Source organism: Clarias gariepinus, chromosome 14, assembly GCF_024256425.1.
Source record: "Clarias gariepinus isolate MV-2021 ecotype Netherlands chromosome 14, CGAR_prim_01v2, whole genome shotgun sequence".
Taxonomy (NCBI): Eukaryota; Metazoa; Chordata; class Actinopteri; order Siluriformes; family Clariidae; genus Clarias; species Clarias gariepinus.
The window spans coordinates 11,329,454-11,349,369 of NC_071113.1; the positions used below are offsets into that span (position 1 = coordinate 11,329,454).

Here is a 19,916-nt window from a genome sequence, read left to right on the forward strand (position 1 = left end):
AGAACTATTTCTCAAGACTGTGTTAGAAATACAAGAAAGTCTGGTTCTTACTCACTTACTCATAATCTATACCGCTTTATCCTGTTTACAGGGTCACGGGGACCTGGAGCCTATCCCAGGAGACTTAGGGCATGAGGAGGGGTACACCCTGGACTGGGTGCCAATCCATCGCAGGTCACACACACACTTACACTGGCTCTTTGGAAGCAAAATATGACGAAATAAGGGCTGGCTCCAGACTTTTGCACGGTATAATAACAGCAAAAAAACTGGACAGTGGTTAAAAAAAAAAAAAAAAACATATTGGTGCCCTTTTACTGTAGTGCCTGCTCCTGACCCGCACCTTGTGCCCCCAGGATGAAATGGTTATAGAAAACGAGTGACCGTGAATGACTGATTGTGTGTCCAAATGCGACGACTCCAGGCGTTTTGTAGGGCGTCTCTCTCTCTCTCTCTCTCTCACACACACACACACTGGTGCAGGATGAACCACACGGGCAGTTCAGACCTTTATTTTGAAGTGGCATTTCTAAGTCTCTCTCTCTCTCTCTGCCCACTCCACTCATCTTATCATTAAAACACCGAGCAGCTCAAATGGAGCTGGTTTAACCTTCTGTCCTTCTTCCTCACACCTGAGCTGATTTATGCGGGATCTACCCGAGTAACATACACCTGCTTGGAATATCGCTGGAGTCTACAAGTTTTTTTTTTTTGGCTTGGATCTGTACACACACACACACACACACTAAGAAATGGCGACTCCCAGTCCTAGCACTAACTCCTCAACTTCATGCAGTAGCATGAGCTCGGCAGGATCTCCGCTGCAGCATCACCCAATGCAGACTCAACACCTCAGCGCCATGAGCAGCGTTCAGGGTAACGTCTTGTCTTCTTTCTTTCTTTCTTTTCTTTTTTTTTTTTAAATAAATGCCCCGTGGCATAATAAATAATAATAATACTACTACAGTTTGCCTATTGCTCTTGCTGCTTGCATAATCACGGTTAGCTCCTGTCACTGCGTCCACAGCAAACGTACAGCGCTAACGCTAGCTTGTCGCACCTCGGCTAGCTGTCTGGCTAAATGATTATAGGCCTTAGCCGGAGGGCTAAACGCTAGCCAGCTCGTTTATTTCCCCCATACTGTCCCCTGAGGTATATGTTCATAAGAAATACGGAAAGAAACGAAACGAAACACCGAAATTGTCGCAGCGGTTGTGAAAAAAAAAAGTTAGTGTACGGATAGTACAGACTAGTCAGTGATTTATTTAGCCTTTAGCTAATGAAGCTAGCTGGCTAACTGGCGTAAACACTGCACCGTGCTCCGGTCACATTCATTCTCTTGTCAGTGTGTGTTTAAGTATTAGTGATCCTTATTTAAAAATGAATTTGTTTTTGAAAGAAATACATAAATTCTGTTTCAAGTGAGAACCTTTAATTTCGGTTAGGTTACTGAACAGATGTGTGTGTGTGTGTGTGTGTGTGTTAGTTTGTTATCTTGACAGTTAAATAATGCACCCCAATAAGAGCCCTTTTTCTAGAACATTCCCCAATACTTATGGATAATTCTGATCCATAAGTATTGGGAAATGTTCTAGAAAAAGGGCTCTTATTGGGGTTTGTGTGTGTATATGTATGTATGTATGTATGTATGTGTGTGTGTGTGTGTGTGTGTGTATATATATATATATATATATATATATATATATATATAATATATATATACACACACACACACACACATACATACAGTACATGCAACATGGTGGTGTATATAAGGTTCAAGGGTTAGATTCCTGTCGCAAGCCTGTGGTGTGTGTATGGAATTTGCATGTTCTCCCCGTGCTTGGTGAGTTTCCTCCTGTTGCTCCTGTTTCCTCCCACAGTCCAAGGACAGGCTTAGATTAGGTTAATTGCTTTTCCCAAATTGCCTGCAGTGTGCGTGCACATGTGCGTATGTGTCCTGCGATAGATTGGCACCCTGTCCAGGGTATACCTCGCTTCATGCCCAAATCTTCCTGGGATAGGCTCCAGGCCTCCCGCGAATCTGTATAGGGAAAGCATATACTTCAATGTCAAGTTGGTCCTCCTTTTGCAGCTATACCAGCTTTCACTCTTTTTGGAAGGCTCTCCATCAAATTTTGCAGTGTTTGTGTGGGAATTTGTGTTCATTTATTCTGTAGAGCCTGGCTCACAATCCCTGGTTTCAGTTCATTCCAAAATTCTTCCACACCAAACTCATGAAACCCTCTCTATATAACCCTTGCTTTGTGCACTCGGACACAGTCATGTTGTATGAGGTAAATAGCAATGATCATCCCATTACAGTGGAATCTTGAAGTGGGTTAGATAAGTGGGTTTTGAAAGCATAAAAAATGGACAAACGTAAGAATTTGAGCGACTTTTACAAGGGCCAAAATTGTGATGGCTATAGGCCTGGGTCAGATGAACTGAGATGTTCTTCGTTTGCAGTGGTGAGGACCGACCAAAAAAGTGGTCACATTAAAGTAAAACCAGTGATGCGGCGACAGGGTCATGGGCAGCCAGGGTTCACTGATGTACAGTACATGTTGAGCAAAGGCTGGCCCGTGTAGTCCGTTGCAGTATAAGAGCTACTGTAGGTCAAATTGCTAAAAAAGTTCAGGTTGTTGTTTCTTATAGAAAGGTGTTAGAACACACAGTGCAGAATAAGGCAGTTTGTTGTGGATAAGGTGGCCTATCTGCAGACTGGTCAGGGTGTTCATGCTGACTCATTACCACCACCAAAGCACCTACAACGGGCACATGAGCATAAGGACTGGGCCACGGAACCATGAAAAAAGTGGCCTGGTCTGATGAATCACGTTTTATTCATGTGAGCAGCCAGGTGACTCACTTACCTGGGGAACGGCAACAGAATGCACTAAGGGAAAATGGGTGGCCAGCAAAGGCAATGTGATGCTTTGGGTAATGTTCTGCTTGGAAATCTCATTCATTTGCCATTCATGAGGATGTTAAAACCACCATTGTTAAACCAAACTCTCAAATCCTCTTTGAAATTCCCCTTTGCAGCAGCTGATGGTCTTACACTGTATGGCTTGTCTTCAAATTTTGTTTCTCCTTTTTTTTTATGTTCATTTATCTGTGTATACTGCTCTCGTCAATTTTGTCATCGCAGTTAACATTCTGTATCGCAGTGGGAGACCAAAAGTGTGTGATTCAAAGTGAATTCGAGAGTTGGGTTCAACGATGGTGCATATACATAGCTTGTGATGGAGGCCAACTTGAGCAATATATTTGTATAGAGGAAGAGTTACTCTACTAGTTACTGCAAGTTGAATAAGTTTTGCGCTACTTTCGGTACAGCCTTCGTAGTTTTCTTAATCTATTTAATCTCAAAATCTCACTTGTCTCCATTAACTATGATTTTTTTTTTAAAGGTTAATTTATTGATAAATAAAAAAGGGGCCAATTAGTGAAATTTAAGAATTTTAAAATGTTGGACATAGTTAACAGCAGATATTATTACAAACTTACTTTATAACTTTATCTATACATAATAATCCTAATGTTTGCTCCATATTGCACCACCCTGTTTGCGGATTTCTTTCCTATAATGTTCTGATGTGTTTTATTATATTAACAGTTAATCTAACAGTAAAAAACAGTAAATCTACCAGTTGACTTAGTTTGTGTTGTGGTGTTAATCATGCACAGCAAAGGTTAACTTAAAGCTGTGTGTTTTACTCTAGCTTCCAGGAAAGTTTTTTTACTGTACCTGTAGAGATGCATTTATAACTGTTTTCTCCAAAACAGCACAACGTTGCATCACTTTCTCTAGCTTACTAACCAGAGAATTTATTTATTTATTTATTTATTTATTTTTGCAAAATAAAATCTATTTTGACCATAAAAATGCAACATGGTGGTTGAATGCCATGACGCGCTTCATGTAAGATGCAAGCTTTTTGAGCTACTGCACACACATCATTTGGGTGGAAATAAATCACGTAATTGCTAAGATTAATATGAGAATACACCCCTCTTCCCAAAGAACTCCCGGGTCTAATCACTTGTTAAACTTATACATTTCATGATGCATGCTTAAACTTTGACATTTTATGGCATTTTATGTCCTGGTTATTTGTCTCTTCTTAATTCTTTAACATCTTAGTGAGTGCTATAAAGGCTTGTAATGTGTCAATAAGGATACAGTTGCTGCTGAAGACGGTACAATGATGCTGTACAGTATATGTATCTATTTACATCCTTGTTATTCATAGATGTATTACTAGGCAAGCTACATTTACAGTTACATCATCTGTGATATTCAGAAACTTCTTGCATATTTATCAAAGCTGCCTTGAGCATGCATTTTATTATGATTATGTTGGACCTGTCTTAAAATAGTGGAAGAAATGATATACACAGTTTTCACAACCACGTCACAAGTCTCGTGACATTGTTGGCACCACCACTGCCATCTTCACTTGGAAGTCACTGCCCCTGAATGACAGGTTTAGAAAAGGCAGTGCTTTTTTATTTTGAGGCTGCTGCAATGTTGAATGCTTTGAAGACCTGGACTAATCAGAAGTGAATGTGGATTGCTGTGATGTTATAATGCCGGTTATTCCAAGAATAATTGGAATAACCACAATTTACACAAAGCACACCGCTTCTACATCACATCACAGGACCCTACCCATGCAAACATTCTGTTCATGTCATGTCTGAAACTAATGACAAAGTAAAGAAACAAATACACACTCACTGGACACTTTATTAGGGCCACCTAATAACTGCTTGTTAATGCCAATCAAATGGCAGGAACTTAATGCATTTATTCATGTAGACGTTGTGAAGATTTGAAAAAGTGCAAACTATTGTAGTGGCGTTGTTTTTTTCCAATGTTGTGCAACTTCTGCAGAATTTCACCATGTATGGCTTTATAGCATTAGCTTTAAATAAATATATACTCTTACTGCTCAAGACTTGTATTGCTCAAGCACAACCTAGGCAATATGATGTAATGAACTGAAATTTATTTCATTTTAACCAACTATGCAGATATGACTTAACTTAAAAATATAAATTTAGGGTCCGCACTATACAGGGGATGTGGTAATAACTCCCAGATGAAATCCTGTAATGTGCAAGTGATGGTGGTGAATCATTGCGTGTACAATCCCCAAGGACAAATGTGTCTCTTCCACAAGATGGTGACAAGTTATCTGTCGATGTTCAAGGATCAGGCGGTCCACTCGCCGACAATACCGAAAACGACTCTACATAAACGATGTACAGCATTCTTTAAAACGGTCACACCATTTAAATGTGTTGGCGTTTTACTTAGGTGCATTACCATAATGTGTTTGAAGTCTCTGTAAATGTCAATCGGGTTTGACTTCAGTACCCCCTACGTATGTGAAGAAAGTAAATGTAGTAGACGCTTCCATGATATTACTGAGTTTGCAAAAATGCAGCTCACAGCTCCCCAGCAAAGATGCCAGTGGCATGGAAGTTTGCTTGTATGTATGACATCATACGAGAGCTATGTATATGCAGTAGCTATCATAAAGGCTAATACAGTGTCTGATGGTTTCTTTTTTCTTTGATCAAAAGTGTTGAAAGATGAAGTGATAACTTTTCAGTTTTTTCTCATATCCAAAAGACCTTTTAAACACGTGAGGATTAATAGTTCAAGGTGGTTATTGTGTTATACCAGTGTACAGTACATTACAGTGTATGGTTTGTTTGTTTGTTTGTTTATTTATTTATTCATCTATTTTTACAGAGTCCAACACTTGCTGGAGGTGTCAGAATGAAACAGGTATTGTTCTTTTTTTTGACTTTTACTATTATTCTGTTAGTTTGGCTTTAATGCTTTGGATTTTTACCTTGGTTTTATACCAATGCTTCATGAAGTGTTTTTATTTTTGGGAAATAATGAGTGTAGAAATATCTAAAGGCATGTGGCAGAAAAAGATGTAGCATAAAAAAGATTTTTGTCCACATGGCCACATTGGCTTAGATTGGAAGGCATTGGACACACCTACTGGGGTATTTCTGGTCTCGAACTTAAAGCCCGTTATAGACTCCAGGAATTTTGACTGTGTAGCATTAACTTGTTCACAGTACCAGCAGGGATTTTTAAAAAGCTTACCCAGATACATATCCAGGAAAATATTTCACCAAGCCGTTTTCCTAAAATGAATTGACGAAGTGCTACAGTTTCTGAATATTTCTTTCAGTTCGTTCTAACTTTTCTCCAAAGCTGTGCTAAATAAATCCTTCCTGCAGTTCCAGATGTTTTCGTCACACTTTTTTTTTTTTTTTCTGCTGCAGGGTTTCAGATAAATCTTTCTGGTGCTCCCCAAAGTAAGTGTCCTTTTTTCCTTTGTTTGACATAAGATTATTTAGTTTACTTATTATTCGGTTATTACAGAATTATGAATGGAGTAAGCCAGGTTTATGCAAAATAAGGGGAAAAATGTCTTTAAACTTAATGGGGTTTTGAGTGGCATTAAACATACATTTCATTTATATAATGGGCGTTGTAAGAGAATTACATCATTAACTACTAATAAAATTGAATAATTTAAACTAAAGTACAGAGAGAAAGAACGCATATAAATACCAGGTTTAAATGTGAGGCGAAATCAGGGACCAGTTTAAGAAAGCAGAATTTTCAAGGTGAATTCAGTTCAATCTTATTTGCATAACATTTTAAACAAAGAACCTTTTTACAAAGTTTTACAGAAATAAAAATTCTGAATGCACAGTACTGTGTCCAAAGTCTTGACCCTCCCCACATTTCTTGCTTCCAAAGTTTTTTTTATTTTTTTTTTTTATTGTAGTTTCCGGAATAGTTCTCCAGGCTTCCTAAAGGATGTTTTTGGCTCTCATTTTTAGTCCAGTTCCTGGACCTGACCAGGTTCAGAGGAATGTTTTTTTGTTTAAGTCACACAGAGACTTATGAATCATTTAAGCATACAGTAAAAAACGAACTTGAGGAATAAACCAGAGAGAAACAGGTGCAGATGATGACAGATGATTAGTCGGCCGGTGATTAGTATACTGGTGATGCTGAATGATGAGTGGTTGGAACAGGCGAGAGGGGAAATGAGGTTGCTGCTGAGATTGTTGCATAAACAACCATTTTTAAATTTAGTGTTTAGGCACTTTGCAGCCTGTTGCAGTAAAACATTTGTTCCCTTTTTTTTAATTTAATTATTTTAATTAAATTTAATATAAAGTCATGACGGGTAGCCCAAGACTTTTGCACAGTACTGTATATTAAAAATGTAAAGAAATGTATTGATTTCTAGCTTTATCAGTTTCTGCCTAATGTGCAAATGGGAGATGACGGTGGCAAGGAAAAACCTTGAGAGAACCCTGCTTTTAAAAGGAATCCATCCTCATCTGTGTAGTACCTGATAGAACAACCATTCTGTAAGGGTTTGCTCTCTGGTCAAAAGTGCACTTAAACGTATTTAACAGAAAATGTTTTTGATCAAGATGAATTCCAGTTATTTGAAGTTACAAAGCCGTTATGATGTGAAACTGTAACATATGCATACCAAAGCCCTCTTCATAATTTTAAAGTCAAGCATTTCTTTTTAGTCACTAGTATCTAATGTATAAGCAGACCATCCTCATCATTAGTGAGCATTCCCCATGTGATGAGAACTCCAACCAAAAGTTCATGTTCAGAAGTTGGCTTAGGATGAACAAAATCTTTAAAAAAAATTTTTTTTATTCCAGTTACAACGATTAGATGAAATACATATCAAGTACCCTGATAAATTATGATCTGAAACGAACTAATATTTGCAGAAGACTTGAAGCACAGTATGGCAATGAAACTCTTAGCTGCAGCAAAAAGGGTGAATTGTGTAAACTTTTCGGAGAAGGCTGTTCACCCGTGAATGACGATCACGTCTGTGGTTGCTCGAAGCCCAGTGCAGGCCTGAAAATTCAGCGAATAGATGGCCTGACTTTTGAAAATCGATGCATAACTTGCGAAAGAGATGCATCTGTCTGTGGGAACTGTACACATAATTATTCACTAACACCACTTCCACATGACAGGAACTGGCAGTTATTGCCACATCCCTGTACAGTTCTGACCTCTCTCCAAGTGACTTCCTCATGTTCCGCCATTAAATTAGTTCCTGGGAGGCCAGCGTTTCAGACATGAAGCAGGCAGTCAGATCATGGCTCCGACGTACTGAGAAAAACTTTCTACCTTGACGGTATCCAAGTACTAGTAAAACGCTAGGATAAGTGCATTAGTGTATCAGGGATTATATAGAAAAATTGGGAAATAAAGGGAGTTTTTACCTTATAACTGTGTTCTGTTCAATCAAAAGTCCTGCTTTTACTTTGATGTTATAAAACGTGTTTTAACACGGAGTGTTAATGGTTCTTGTTCCCAGGTAAACGCAAAGCACTGAAGCTAAACTTTGCTAATCCTCCGATTAAACCGAACGCAAGGCTCCCTATCGCGTCAGCCAACCCTTCCTTTCATAACCCACACATGTAAGTAAGGCAGAAATCATTTTCATTCATCCGAGGATTCACCATCATCTGTCTTGTTGATCATTGTTTGTTTTGTGATGTTCGTACTTTTGCGCTGATACAGAGAGAGACTGCGCAATCACAGCATCGAGTCATGTGGGAAGCTGAAAATTTCTCCCGAGCAGCACTGGGACTTCACTGCCGAAGATTTGAAGGACCTGGGGGAGATCGGTCGAGGAGCCTACGGCTCGGTCAACAAAATGGTTCATAAGCCCAGTGGTCAGATCATGGCTGTTAAGGTAGGTGTTTTTTGTTGATTCATTAATTATGTAGTCAAACCTTGGATTGCGAGCATAATTCATTTCGGAATTTCACTATAAGAAATAATGAAAACTTAGATAATTCTCTTCACAATCCAAAACTATTCATATGAAAATTATTAATACAAAATATAAAGTAAAAATAAAACAAATTAACTTGCACTTTACCTCTGAAAAGAATCATAGCTAGTGTGAGGGAGATGAGAGAGGAGGAGTATAGGGGTTATGTTTAGGACGACTTACACACACACACACACACACACACACACACACACACACACACACACACAGATGTTGACTATATGAGTGAGGCATGTGCACTGAGACTAAACATCATTCACTATAAACGAAGTTATTTACTAATCCAAGGTTTTACTTTGGAAAAATCAGAAAACATGGAAGAAATATTTTCTGCAATAAATGGGAAAGTGTTACATGTGGGTGTTGTGTGATGTTCGCGTGTTTGTGTTGCAGAGGATTCGTTCCACTGTTGATGAAAAAGAACAAAAGCAGCTGCTCATGGATTTAGACGTGGTTATGAGGAGTAGCGACTGTCCCTATATTGTCCAGTTTTATGGGGCTCTGTTCAGAGAGGTGAGCTAATGAATCATAAACTAAAAATAAATTAATGAATCATAAACATTTTGGACTCACAGACTGTCATGGGAAAATGTGGGAAGTGATAATCACTTATTTACAGTATTAATAACCCCTTTGATCTTTAGGAAAACTCTTTATAAATGCAATGTTTGGGAAGAAGCTGGTTTAAACCTCTGCCAGCAGGTTGAGCCAGTGTGGTGTACGAATGTTATAGGGCTGGTAGCATTGTCTTTTGACCCAGACCAGAATGTACAGTAAAGGAAAACTGAGCAAGGAGGGATTCTGAACCAGGAGTGTTTGACATTTTACTGAGAAAAATAACTAAAAGTCAATGTAGGCATAACTTTAGATTTGATTAGAATTTATTTTTAAGCACATTACCATACTCTTACTGAGCGCTTTTTAAAAGAAACATTAGACTAAATAGGGCTCCATTAAGACTTAATTGTTTTTACAGCATTCCTTTGAGAATCCGGTGCATGTTGACATGTAGGGTTGCCCCTGTTCTACTTTTTGTCAGAGCGAATGTGAGTACAAGTACTTGTGTACTTGCTGATACAGAGTTACTATACCAGTACCAGTCACTGACACAGAGCTTTTTGTTTTTGAACAGAATTTTTCAAAAAATTTTTAGGTCTGAAGTATATTTAATACACATGCTATGGCTTTACTAGTATATGAAACCTGAACCTAATCGGCATGTTGAACAACTTCTGTAGTGCTTTCTCACACACTTGTTCACATTACCAGCCTAAAGCGACGCAATTCTTAAATGTGAGATAGATCTGGGTCACTTTTCTATGGGGCTGTGGTGGTTTAAACAGACACCTTTAACTATTTGAGCGGGATGATTAACAATGTCTGCACCAGACATTAGATCTTGATGCATGTTCGATACATGTTCGTGGTGATGCAACTTGTATGACGTTGGTCAGATCGAAATACATGCAATTTAAAAAACAAATTTTTTTATAGCTTGCCTCTGCACACACTTGTACTTGCTGATGTCGGTCACTACTGGCAGTGCACTGGTTTCATAGTAGCACTAGCAATAGTTACTAAAATTGCTAAATAGAGGCATCTGGCATTCTTCCTTCTTCTGGATTTTGACAAATACAGCCTACTAACGGCCTTGCCATCCTCCAGAGCATCCTCCCAAGTATATCTTAACTAAAATCACATCCATTGTTTGAAATAAATGAGTGGTCGCACAAACTCATGACGTGCTTTAACTGAAATGCCACAAGCAAAGACGTCTCGATATCCATATGTCAGATAAAAGTCACTTTGATTAATTTGAACTATCTGACATGCAAATCCGATCTTCACAAAATGTATTGAGTAATATGAACGTAGCCTTAATCCAGTCAATCTTCTGTTTTTTTTTTCAGCGTAAGAAAAAAATATTTTATTAAATGCTGTTGTTTTTACTGGATAAGTTATATGCTACATGTATCGGACAATTTTACAAGTAGATGAACACAGTATCTGACTGATGAGGGCGGTATCTGACTGATACCTGATACTAATATCAGTATCAGGACAACCCTGTTGACATGAATCAATCATGCTTTACTGTACATTTTTTAGCTGCACTATGATGTACACTACCGTTCAAAAGTTTTAGAACTTTCCTATGGGGCAGTGGTGGTTTAAACAGACACCTTTAACTATTTGAGCGGGATGATTAACATCCCGGGATGTCTGCACTTTCTAACTCCATTATGGTTACTGATTTTTATTTCTTTCTACATTGTAAAGGAATGCTGAAGGCGTCCAAAAATGTGTTAATCTCCTTTGATCAGTTGATATTGAGATGTGTCTGCTACTTATGCTCTGTAAAGACTTCATATCGCCTCTAATCTGAGGTGCTGTTAATTGGTAATTTTTTGGGCTGATAACTCTAAATGAACTTCTTGTCTGAGGCAGAGGTAGGTTTTGGTCTCGCCCTCCTGGGATGGCCTTTATGAGAGCCAGTTTCATTATGGTGCTTGACGGATTTTGCAAATGCACTTTACAATACTGTTCTTGCAAGAACTACTACAGAAAGGCTGACCTCTGTGTCTTAAAATAACAACTAACTGTTGTTTTTGTTGTTACGTAATCACCTAATCCCATACAGTATGTGTTATTTTATAGTTTTGAAATCCCCAGTATTGTTGTAGAATGTAGAAAATAAATCACTAAACAAAAAAAAATTATAAATTTGCAAGTGTTCTAAAACTTTTGAACGGTAGTGTATGTGAATCCTTAGTTACACCACATCCCAATGCTGTCCTATGGAATCAGATCTGTGGGCCGAAAAGAAAATTGTACTTAATGTGATGTTCATGAAGGCTGTTTAAAATTATTTTTGCTTTGTGACATGCTGCATTATCCTGCTAGAGGAAGCCATGAGAAAATAGAAAAACTGTGGCTATGAAGCCATAACTGTTTTGTAGTCATAAGAAGATGGGAAAATTGTGGGATCTCTTGCATGATGTAATGGACTGTATTGCTGCCACATGATTGGCAGATTAGATTCATTGCATGAATGAGCCGGTGTTCAGATGTTCCTAAAAGTCTGCTCAGTAAGTACAGTATATAAACTGAGGCAGTGTTCTCATTAAAGTGTTTTCATTCATCTTATTATGCAATATCGAGCAGCTAACTCCAACTGCTGTTTAAACCCTCTTCTTTAGCAATCACTGAAAGAATATTATAACACATTTTTTTATCATGTTGCTTTACTGTGGGCTGTGTTTACTGGAAGTATGTTGGAAGAAAAAATGCAGTTTTCCATTACTACATTCAGGAAAACATTTAAAACTACAATTGCAGTTTTCTGTAAACTATTCAACTATACAAAATATTTAATACCCAAGAATGTGATCACATCACCATGTGTACTTCGAAACATGAAACTCGGGATTGGGCTGGAAATGATCTGTCTAATGATAAATCTTTTCATTTAGAGCTGTCCAGTGTGAAAGTTTTATCTGAGATTACACAAATGCATTTTATTAAAACCTAAAACACAAGGGAAACACAAGCACTTCTTCATCCTGAACAACATGTAAAGGACTGGAGGAATTAAGGAATTTTATTGTTTTACTTAATATTAGGTTTAATTACTTACAGTATGTTTTAAATACTAATTACCCGGAGCTAAGTTTCTCTGAATTGTTTGATGAAATCCACATAAAAAAATCGTAACATCTCTTTAAAATGTGATAGTGAATGAACATAGCTCTCTGACAACCTGTTAGAGTTTACTTTAAGTTTGGATCACAGACAGCATTTTAGATAGGGGGAGGGGGTAGATTCAGTTAGGAATCTTTTTTGTGCGATTTACGTATCACCACACTAACTGCAAACTTTTTTGCACTGAGCATAGTAGCTTTTAAATGGTAAAACAGAAACGCAATCTTATAGAGGCACATTATCAAAAATCCGATCTGCCTTTTTCTTTATACTCTGTGAGCAATTATTTTAAAACCACTACTTATACATGCTTACACCACTCTCCTTTTGTCTTGAAAATCACCTGCGTTACAAGCCCTGTGTGTCTGCTTTAAAAGCCGCACACACCCCGTGCTCAACCCGCCCTCTCACTGTCATGTTGGGTTTTAAGGCTGTGGAGGCATTTGAGGTGGTACACTTTCTGAACTATATATAAATTTTTATCCTGGGCGGTAGGGGTGAATTATAAGTTTGGAGGATTACATAACAGGAATACATGCTGGTCAATACATTTTTTTTTCCCCCTTAACTTAATTTCAAGCTAAATGTTAAACTTTTATATTTTAAGGTGGAAAACATTTAGTCAGTCATAAAACTTTTTTTTTAAATGTTTGAAAATGTAACAAAAGCAGTGAAAATGTAACATCAAATTGGGATATTTATAAAATATATAAATTATTTACATATTATGGAAACTTATATTTATAAAATGTCTAATCACATTACCACCCAATACGATATTATCACGATAACTAAGTGCCGATTCAAGTAAAACTGTGATTCTAGAATTATTGTGATATCATTGTATCAGGTGGTGACTGGTGATTCCCATAATGTGCAGATAAAATCTCCAAGAAAGCATGAGCATGTCTCTGCGTGCGATGTTTAATTTAATCATAAACCCTCTCTCTGCATTACGACTAGGATTTCAAATTTTGCACATTTTTCTTAAATGATCTAAGATACAATCCCGAACAAATAAAAAACTGTAAGACAGATTAATGAAGCCTAGATAGGTTAAGCAAACAGGATAATAATTTTATAAATGTTCAACATAACTGATTCATGATCCGTCGAATTCCTTCCCACGGTTCAGTACTACTGCTGATTTTTGTGTGTGCACTAATTACTATTTCACTTCTTTATACTCTCACAGGTGCACATTCGCAAGGTCTTTGCTCATCAGGGTTGCCAAATCACACTGTAACACAATGGTTAATGCTGAAAACCTGCCCAAATAATATCAGTTCTTGAACTTGTATTGTAGCTCAACTAATTTTGCACAAACATTATTTTAGGCGCTATATAAATAAAAATTATTATTTTTATTATTATTATTATTATTTCATAAAAATTTATCTCATTTTGATTACAAGCCCAAGACACATTTTTTCCAGCCAAATGTAGGTAAAATATTCCAGTTTCCAATCTGGCATCACTACTCACTCCCCTTTTCACAGCCTGACAAAGTCTGATTGGCTCTTGCTTCCCAGAACATCAGTATTTTCTTTCTTTTAACAATAGTGAATGAAGAAATAGCTTGGGGGCTTTGTGATCCATTATACATTGAAGTTGTTGAAAATACTTAAAGACATTACCAGTACTTTTGCAGTTTGCTGCTATGTATATTATGGTAGTCAGCAAAAAGTCACTCGTTTCTGTCCTGGCAAATGGCACACTCTCTGTATTTTTGGATTCTTAATAGATATGTGAGCTACAGCACATTATTTTGTTAAACATTACCTCTTAATAAAACGTAAGTAATGTTTGTTTATGTTTACAACTTCTTAACGGCACTTCAATCATTTCTATCCTTAATCCCAACACCAATATCCGAACTCACTTTTTAGCAGAATGATCATTATATTTTCGGTCTAATATTCTGCCTTTATGCAGCCTTTGCCTAGCTTCTGCATACAAACTCTGAAAGGTGTCCTCCGCTTCTTGTCTCTTTTACAGGGTGACTGCTGGATATGTATGGAACTTATGTCTACCTCGTTTGACAAATTCTACAAATATGTATATTGCTCATTAGATGATGTCATTCCAGAGGAAATATTAGGCAAAATTACATTAGCGGTAAGTGGGTCTTCCTTTGTGATTTTAAATCTTGTGTCGATACCGCTATTTTAAGATTCTTAATCTTGGTCTCAAATTTATTTCAGACTGTGAAAGCACTGAATCACTTGAAAGAAAACTTGAAAATAATCCACAGAGGTGAGTGTTTACAGTTTTCTTATGAATAAATTGCAAAATTAACGGACTTTGTGATTGAAATTTGAAGAATAACTATAAATGTGATGGCTGTGCAACAGTAAATTATATGGTTAATGTGTGCTACAGTTAACGTGTAACGAACCGAGGAGTCTGCACGTCTAAGTTTTTTTCTGGTTAAAAATTACTTTTCAGGGAAGGTTGTTTAAAAAAAGATTTAAAAAAAAAAGAGAAAAATATGAATAGTATTTAACTAAAATATACAATCTCTGCACAACTATGTGACATTCAGCATGCAGCCAGAGTTCTGCGCTTGTGCCACTAGATGGAGCTATCTGATCAGTAAACTGACCTGCGTTGAAATAAAAAAGGCTGACTTGTACAGTGAAATTACATATTATATTAACAAACATATATATTTCTAGAGTAGACTTAAGGAGTGATGTTTACTACTATCTTAGTATTCTTTACCTAAGGTTTCTACTGGAGTGACTTTTAGTCTGGCAGAGATTATTGATGTTGTTGTTATTATTATTATTATTTTTTTTATTTTTTTTATTTTTTTTTTTTTTTCAATTTTCTCTTATTTTGGAGTGAGTATATATATATATATATATATATATATATATATATATATATATATATATATATATATATTTTAAACATGTTGTCTATTCACAATTTGTAGACATCAAACCCTCCAACATTCTCCTGGATAGAAATGGCAACATAAAGCTGTGCGACTTTGGGATCAGTGGACAGCTGGTTGACTCGATAGCCAAGACTAGAGATGCTGGATGCAGACCTTACATGGCTGTAAGTCAGCAAATCGCCATTCGCTTCTCATTTTAATAAAGCTTTGTGATTATAACACTGTCATTTTAGCTTTAAAATGTCATCATGACTAATAAATAAATGGGTACTGTATAGATAAACTCGTTAACATTGCATTTCAATAAACATGTTCAAGAATGCGGTGCTATGATGAGCTTCCTGTGATGTTTTATTCCTCTTATATTACACAAATTTGTCAACGATAAAAATTTTTTGTTTAAAAAATGACGATTAGTTTGCTACATTTATATTATACTTAAATTACTTAACAATTCTACAGTAAGAACATTATTATAAACATGTTCTTTGCTCAAGTAGGTCTGGTTGAAAATGATTCTGACCAATCACATTTAAGGATGCAGTAGCACTTTGGTGTAACTAGTTTTGTATTTGTATTATTTTGACAAAATGTCCATCTTGATAAGGTCAACACCCTAACATTTGTTTTTATTGTAATTTTTTCTTATTACAGCCTGAAAGGATAGACCCTAGTGCTTCTAGGCAAGGCTACGACGTGCGCTCGGATGTTTGGAGTTTGGGAATTACGTTGGTGAGTGATAAAGTGCACACTTAACTGTGTTTCAATTAAAAGGATTGAGCGTATGAAATCAGGATATTAAGTGTTGCATGATTCTTTTTCTGCTCCTTCAGTACGAGCTGGCTACAGGCCGCTTTCCCTACCCCAAGTGGAACAGTGTGTTTGATCAGCTGACACAGGTGGTGAAAGGAGACCCGCCGCAACTAAGCAACTCAGAGGAGAGACAGTTTTCTCCCAAATTCACCAACTTTGTCAATCTCTGGTGAGTTTTCCAGCATTTCTTGTTGATTACACAGTCTAAAAATTTATCATTGCAGGTACAACAAATGCAGGGTATGAACAACATTTTGTTTTTCTTAGCCTTACGAAGGACGAGTCGAAAAGGCCAAAGTACCGGGAGCTTTTGGTAAATATGTCCACTGTTACACTGAATTTCTTTCTATCTCTCTGTCTCTATATACACATGAATGTGCATGCACATCGATCAGCCATGTGCAAATCATTGATTACCAACTATACACAAGTAAACTTACCACCCATGTCCAAAGAAAGGCACCATAAGGGTTAGTGCACCACACCTCACTGTGCACGGGGCCCAGCTGGCAAAGACCTCAGGGCTACTGACCCAGCCTCCGAAATCACCCTCCAGATTCCAATCCGATCGAGCCAACAATCCCACCAAACACCACAGCACACACCCAGAGGCCCCTCAGGCAACATCCCCCCCCAGTGGCACAAGGGTAGTTTTAATGTTAATTGTTTAAAGTTTATGGCTGATCAGTGTGTGTGTGTGTGTGTGTGTGTGTGTGTGTGTGTGTGTGTTTTTTGGGATTTTGAAGTATTTCTGTGCACACTATTTGGGTTTGTTGACACCTAGTGTCATGGTATTTATTTTTACTTTAATTAAATCCGCTTGGAAAAATTAGTGATCTTAATATTTATCCATTTCTTTGTTTTCTTTCTCCCATCCTGTAGAAGCACCCGTTCATTCTAATGTATGAGGAGCGAGTGGTGGACGTCGCCGGATACGTGTGTAAAATTCTGGATGAAATCCCTGCCTCCCCAAGCTCTCCCATGTACGTCGACTGATAGCGTGTACGTTACCCGAATGCAATGTAACACGGCAGCCGTCTCGGCGCACCCCATTGTCCCGTTTCACGGTTCCACACTGCTTTTAAGGATCGACACTCCCAAAACATTGTGTGCAATAAAGATCGGCTTTTCATCTTCAAAACCATTTGCGTATCGGTCTGTAAAACAAGCTAGAACAATAAGATGAATAAGAACAATAATAATTTTATTTGAGGTGTGATATTTATTTTAATGCCACATGTAAATGTTTAGCTGAGCGCATTATAGAAAATTAGAACAAGACTTGAATATCCATTCAAGACACACTTCATGTTCACGGGAAACGTAATCATCGTACTTGAAAGCGATAAACAGCAAGAACAAGAAATTGTTGAAACGACAGGTCACGTCGATATTCACCTAGAACGAAAACTAAAACCATGTTGTATACCGTATAACATTTCTGTGATAGGGTGTGTCATTTAGAGCAATATCTGTAGGTGTAAAGCACAGTTTATTCGTGGTTGCGCTTTCCGAAAGAGCGTACAGAAGTATTGGTTGTTCGTCGAAGAATCCGTTCAAAATGGTCGGATCATTTCTTTTTGATGTTTCGCGCCGCACAGCGGGGTCTTTTTGAAATTCCGGCATTTCATCTGTAATGCTTTCTGTGACGTGTTAACTTTGTGGAAAAGACACAGATGACACTTAGATGAAGTCTTGTACCATTTAAGAGATCAGTTGGTAGGTTGAAAGAGTTTTAAAAATAAATACAAAATACATCACCACCACCAACAACAAAAAAAGAGTCATCCTTAAAGTAGTTTTGTATAAATATGCAACTTTAACTCACCAAATTGTATTGGAAGAATATAAGAAGGCAAAACTCCTGCTAATATAGTGTGCACACTTGGAAACATGTCTCCCTTACTGTAAAACAGTTGAGGTCCCAAAATCCCTAACGCTACTTTATATTTTTGCCACATTTCCTGAAATTGGTTCCGACATCTTGGCTTGTGTATGCTTTTCTGAAAGATGTTCAAATATCACTGTTTAGGTTACTCACTTTAAAAGAAATGTACAACACTTTGCCAAAGCAGTCTTTTACTAACTGACATAATAGGGTGACTGAAATATGACACTAGATTGAGAGTTGGTGGAAAGGATTTGTGTGTGTGTGTGTGTGTGTGTGTGTGTGTGTGTAAAATAGAGCTCATTTGACACACTTAAGATTAAGATGCATCGCTGACCTAAGAATGCTTAACTATACATCCTTTTTACGGGCGTACCTTAATAAAGAGAATCCCATTAAAAAAAAGAAAAAAAAAATCTTTCGACTGTACAAAATGGCATCGAGCTAGAATATTTAATGTTAGAAGGGAAATTATGGATTTTATGTAATGTTATATTGTATCGGTATAAAGAGTGGGGAAATATCTTCAAGAAATGTTCACACTGTGAAAAGATTTTAAGTGTATACATTGTGAACAGCAATCTGTAAAAAAATAAATTGTAATTAGAGGATATGCAGGGATATTGCCTTATGTCTGCTTTTGGAGATATTAACCTCTGACGGTCTGAGCTATTTGTCTTCTTCACTTCACATATTTAAAGGATATTGATAAAAAAATCTTAGTGTTCTTGTAGTAATGATGAGAGCTAAGTATCTGCCTGCAGGTCAGTTGTGAAAAGGCTAGGATGTGATTGTGACCTTATTGGGCTATTTTTTTTCTGTAAGGTCTGGAAACAAATGGACTGAATGCTAGAATAAATCCTATGAATTAGCTTCTGCTGGTGTTCTGGCTGTTTCTGTGGGAGAATAAAAACACGTTGCTGGGGTGCGGGGTCAACATTGGTTATTCTCCATGTGGATTCTTTTCCCTACATCCCCAAAATGGTGGCATTTTATTGACCAATTCTAGGTATGACCAAGTGTGCGTCTGTCTTTCTAAGGTGTATTTCTGAATCCCATTGCTTATGGAATAAGCCATAAACCCACTTTGCCACTCTGGGTAGATCACTTACTGATGATGAATAAACAAAGAATCCTCAAGTCTATGACTAAAACAACTGGATGTGCCTTAATAAGAAAATAATCAATGACTGGGCTCCCTGACATGAAGTTAGGGCTATTACTAATACAAAGTTAATTAATGTTTAATAATTAAATAATATCACATGAGAGGGCATGCTGTTTTATTATGCCATTTATCATCAACATTATGATTTGATTGTTTAATTTCAGTTCATTTGCTCCTCCAACACACTTGACTAATGGAGCTGGTGACTGACTGTGTAATTAACAAGGGTTAAAGTATCCTTAAGTTTTTTTCCAGTACTATGTGGACAAAAAGTGAGGATAATAAACCATAATAGTCCTGAGAAACGTAGGAGATTTACTTTATATTTGCACTTATTCCACTTTAGAATATAACATCTTAGTTGTGGAGTTGAATTCTAAAAAACTTGTGTACTATGTAGTGCACAAGTATTGTCCTGGTTTAGGTATTAGAGAGGGATTTGTGATTCAGCCTTGTGTCAGAAGCCTTGTGTTATAGCTAGCGTTAACAACAACATGGAAAATCCAGAGACAATTCAAAAGGAATTGGAAGCATTTTATAAGG

General features: G+C 37.2%; 1 protein-coding gene across 2 annotated transcripts; it reads left to right on the plus strand.

The window, feature by feature from the left end:
• Positions 1–707: 707 nt before the first annotated feature.
• On the plus strand, positions 708–19,077 carry map2k4b (mitogen-activated protein kinase kinase 4b). Of its 2 annotated transcripts, XM_053511546.1 has the most exons (13): positions 708–876; positions 5,771–5,806; positions 6,322–6,354; positions 8,415–8,517; positions 8,621–8,795; positions 9,291–9,410; positions 14,598–14,717; positions 14,804–14,855; positions 15,541–15,668; positions 16,159–16,236; positions 16,338–16,486; positions 16,585–16,630; positions 17,200–19,077. In XM_053511546.1, exons 1-13 carry the CDS (start codon positions 753–755, stop codon positions 17,311–17,313), a joined length of 1,278 nt encoding a protein of 425 aa, XP_053367521.1. In that variant the 5' UTR covers positions 708–752; the 3' UTR covers positions 17,314–19,077. The 2 variants fall into 2 exon arrangements, with proteins under 2 accessions (XP_053367521.1, XP_053367523.1); XM_053511548.1 differs by lacking the exon at positions 6,322–6,354.
• The last annotated feature ends 839 nt before the right edge of the window (positions 19,078–19,916 follow it).

Coding starts and splice junctions, on each gene's coding strand:
- map2k4b (XM_053511546.1), top strand. CDS start 753: ATGGCGACTCCCAGTCCTAGCACTAACTCCTCAACTTCATGCAGTAGC. Junction 877..5,770: donor CGCCATGAGCAGCGTTCAGG/GTAACGTCTTGT, acceptor CTATTTTTACAG/AGTCCAACACTTGCTGGAGG. Junction 14,856..15,540: donor CTTGAAAATAATCCACAGAG/GTGAGTGTTTAC, acceptor CACAATTTGTAG/ACATCAAACCCTCCAACATT.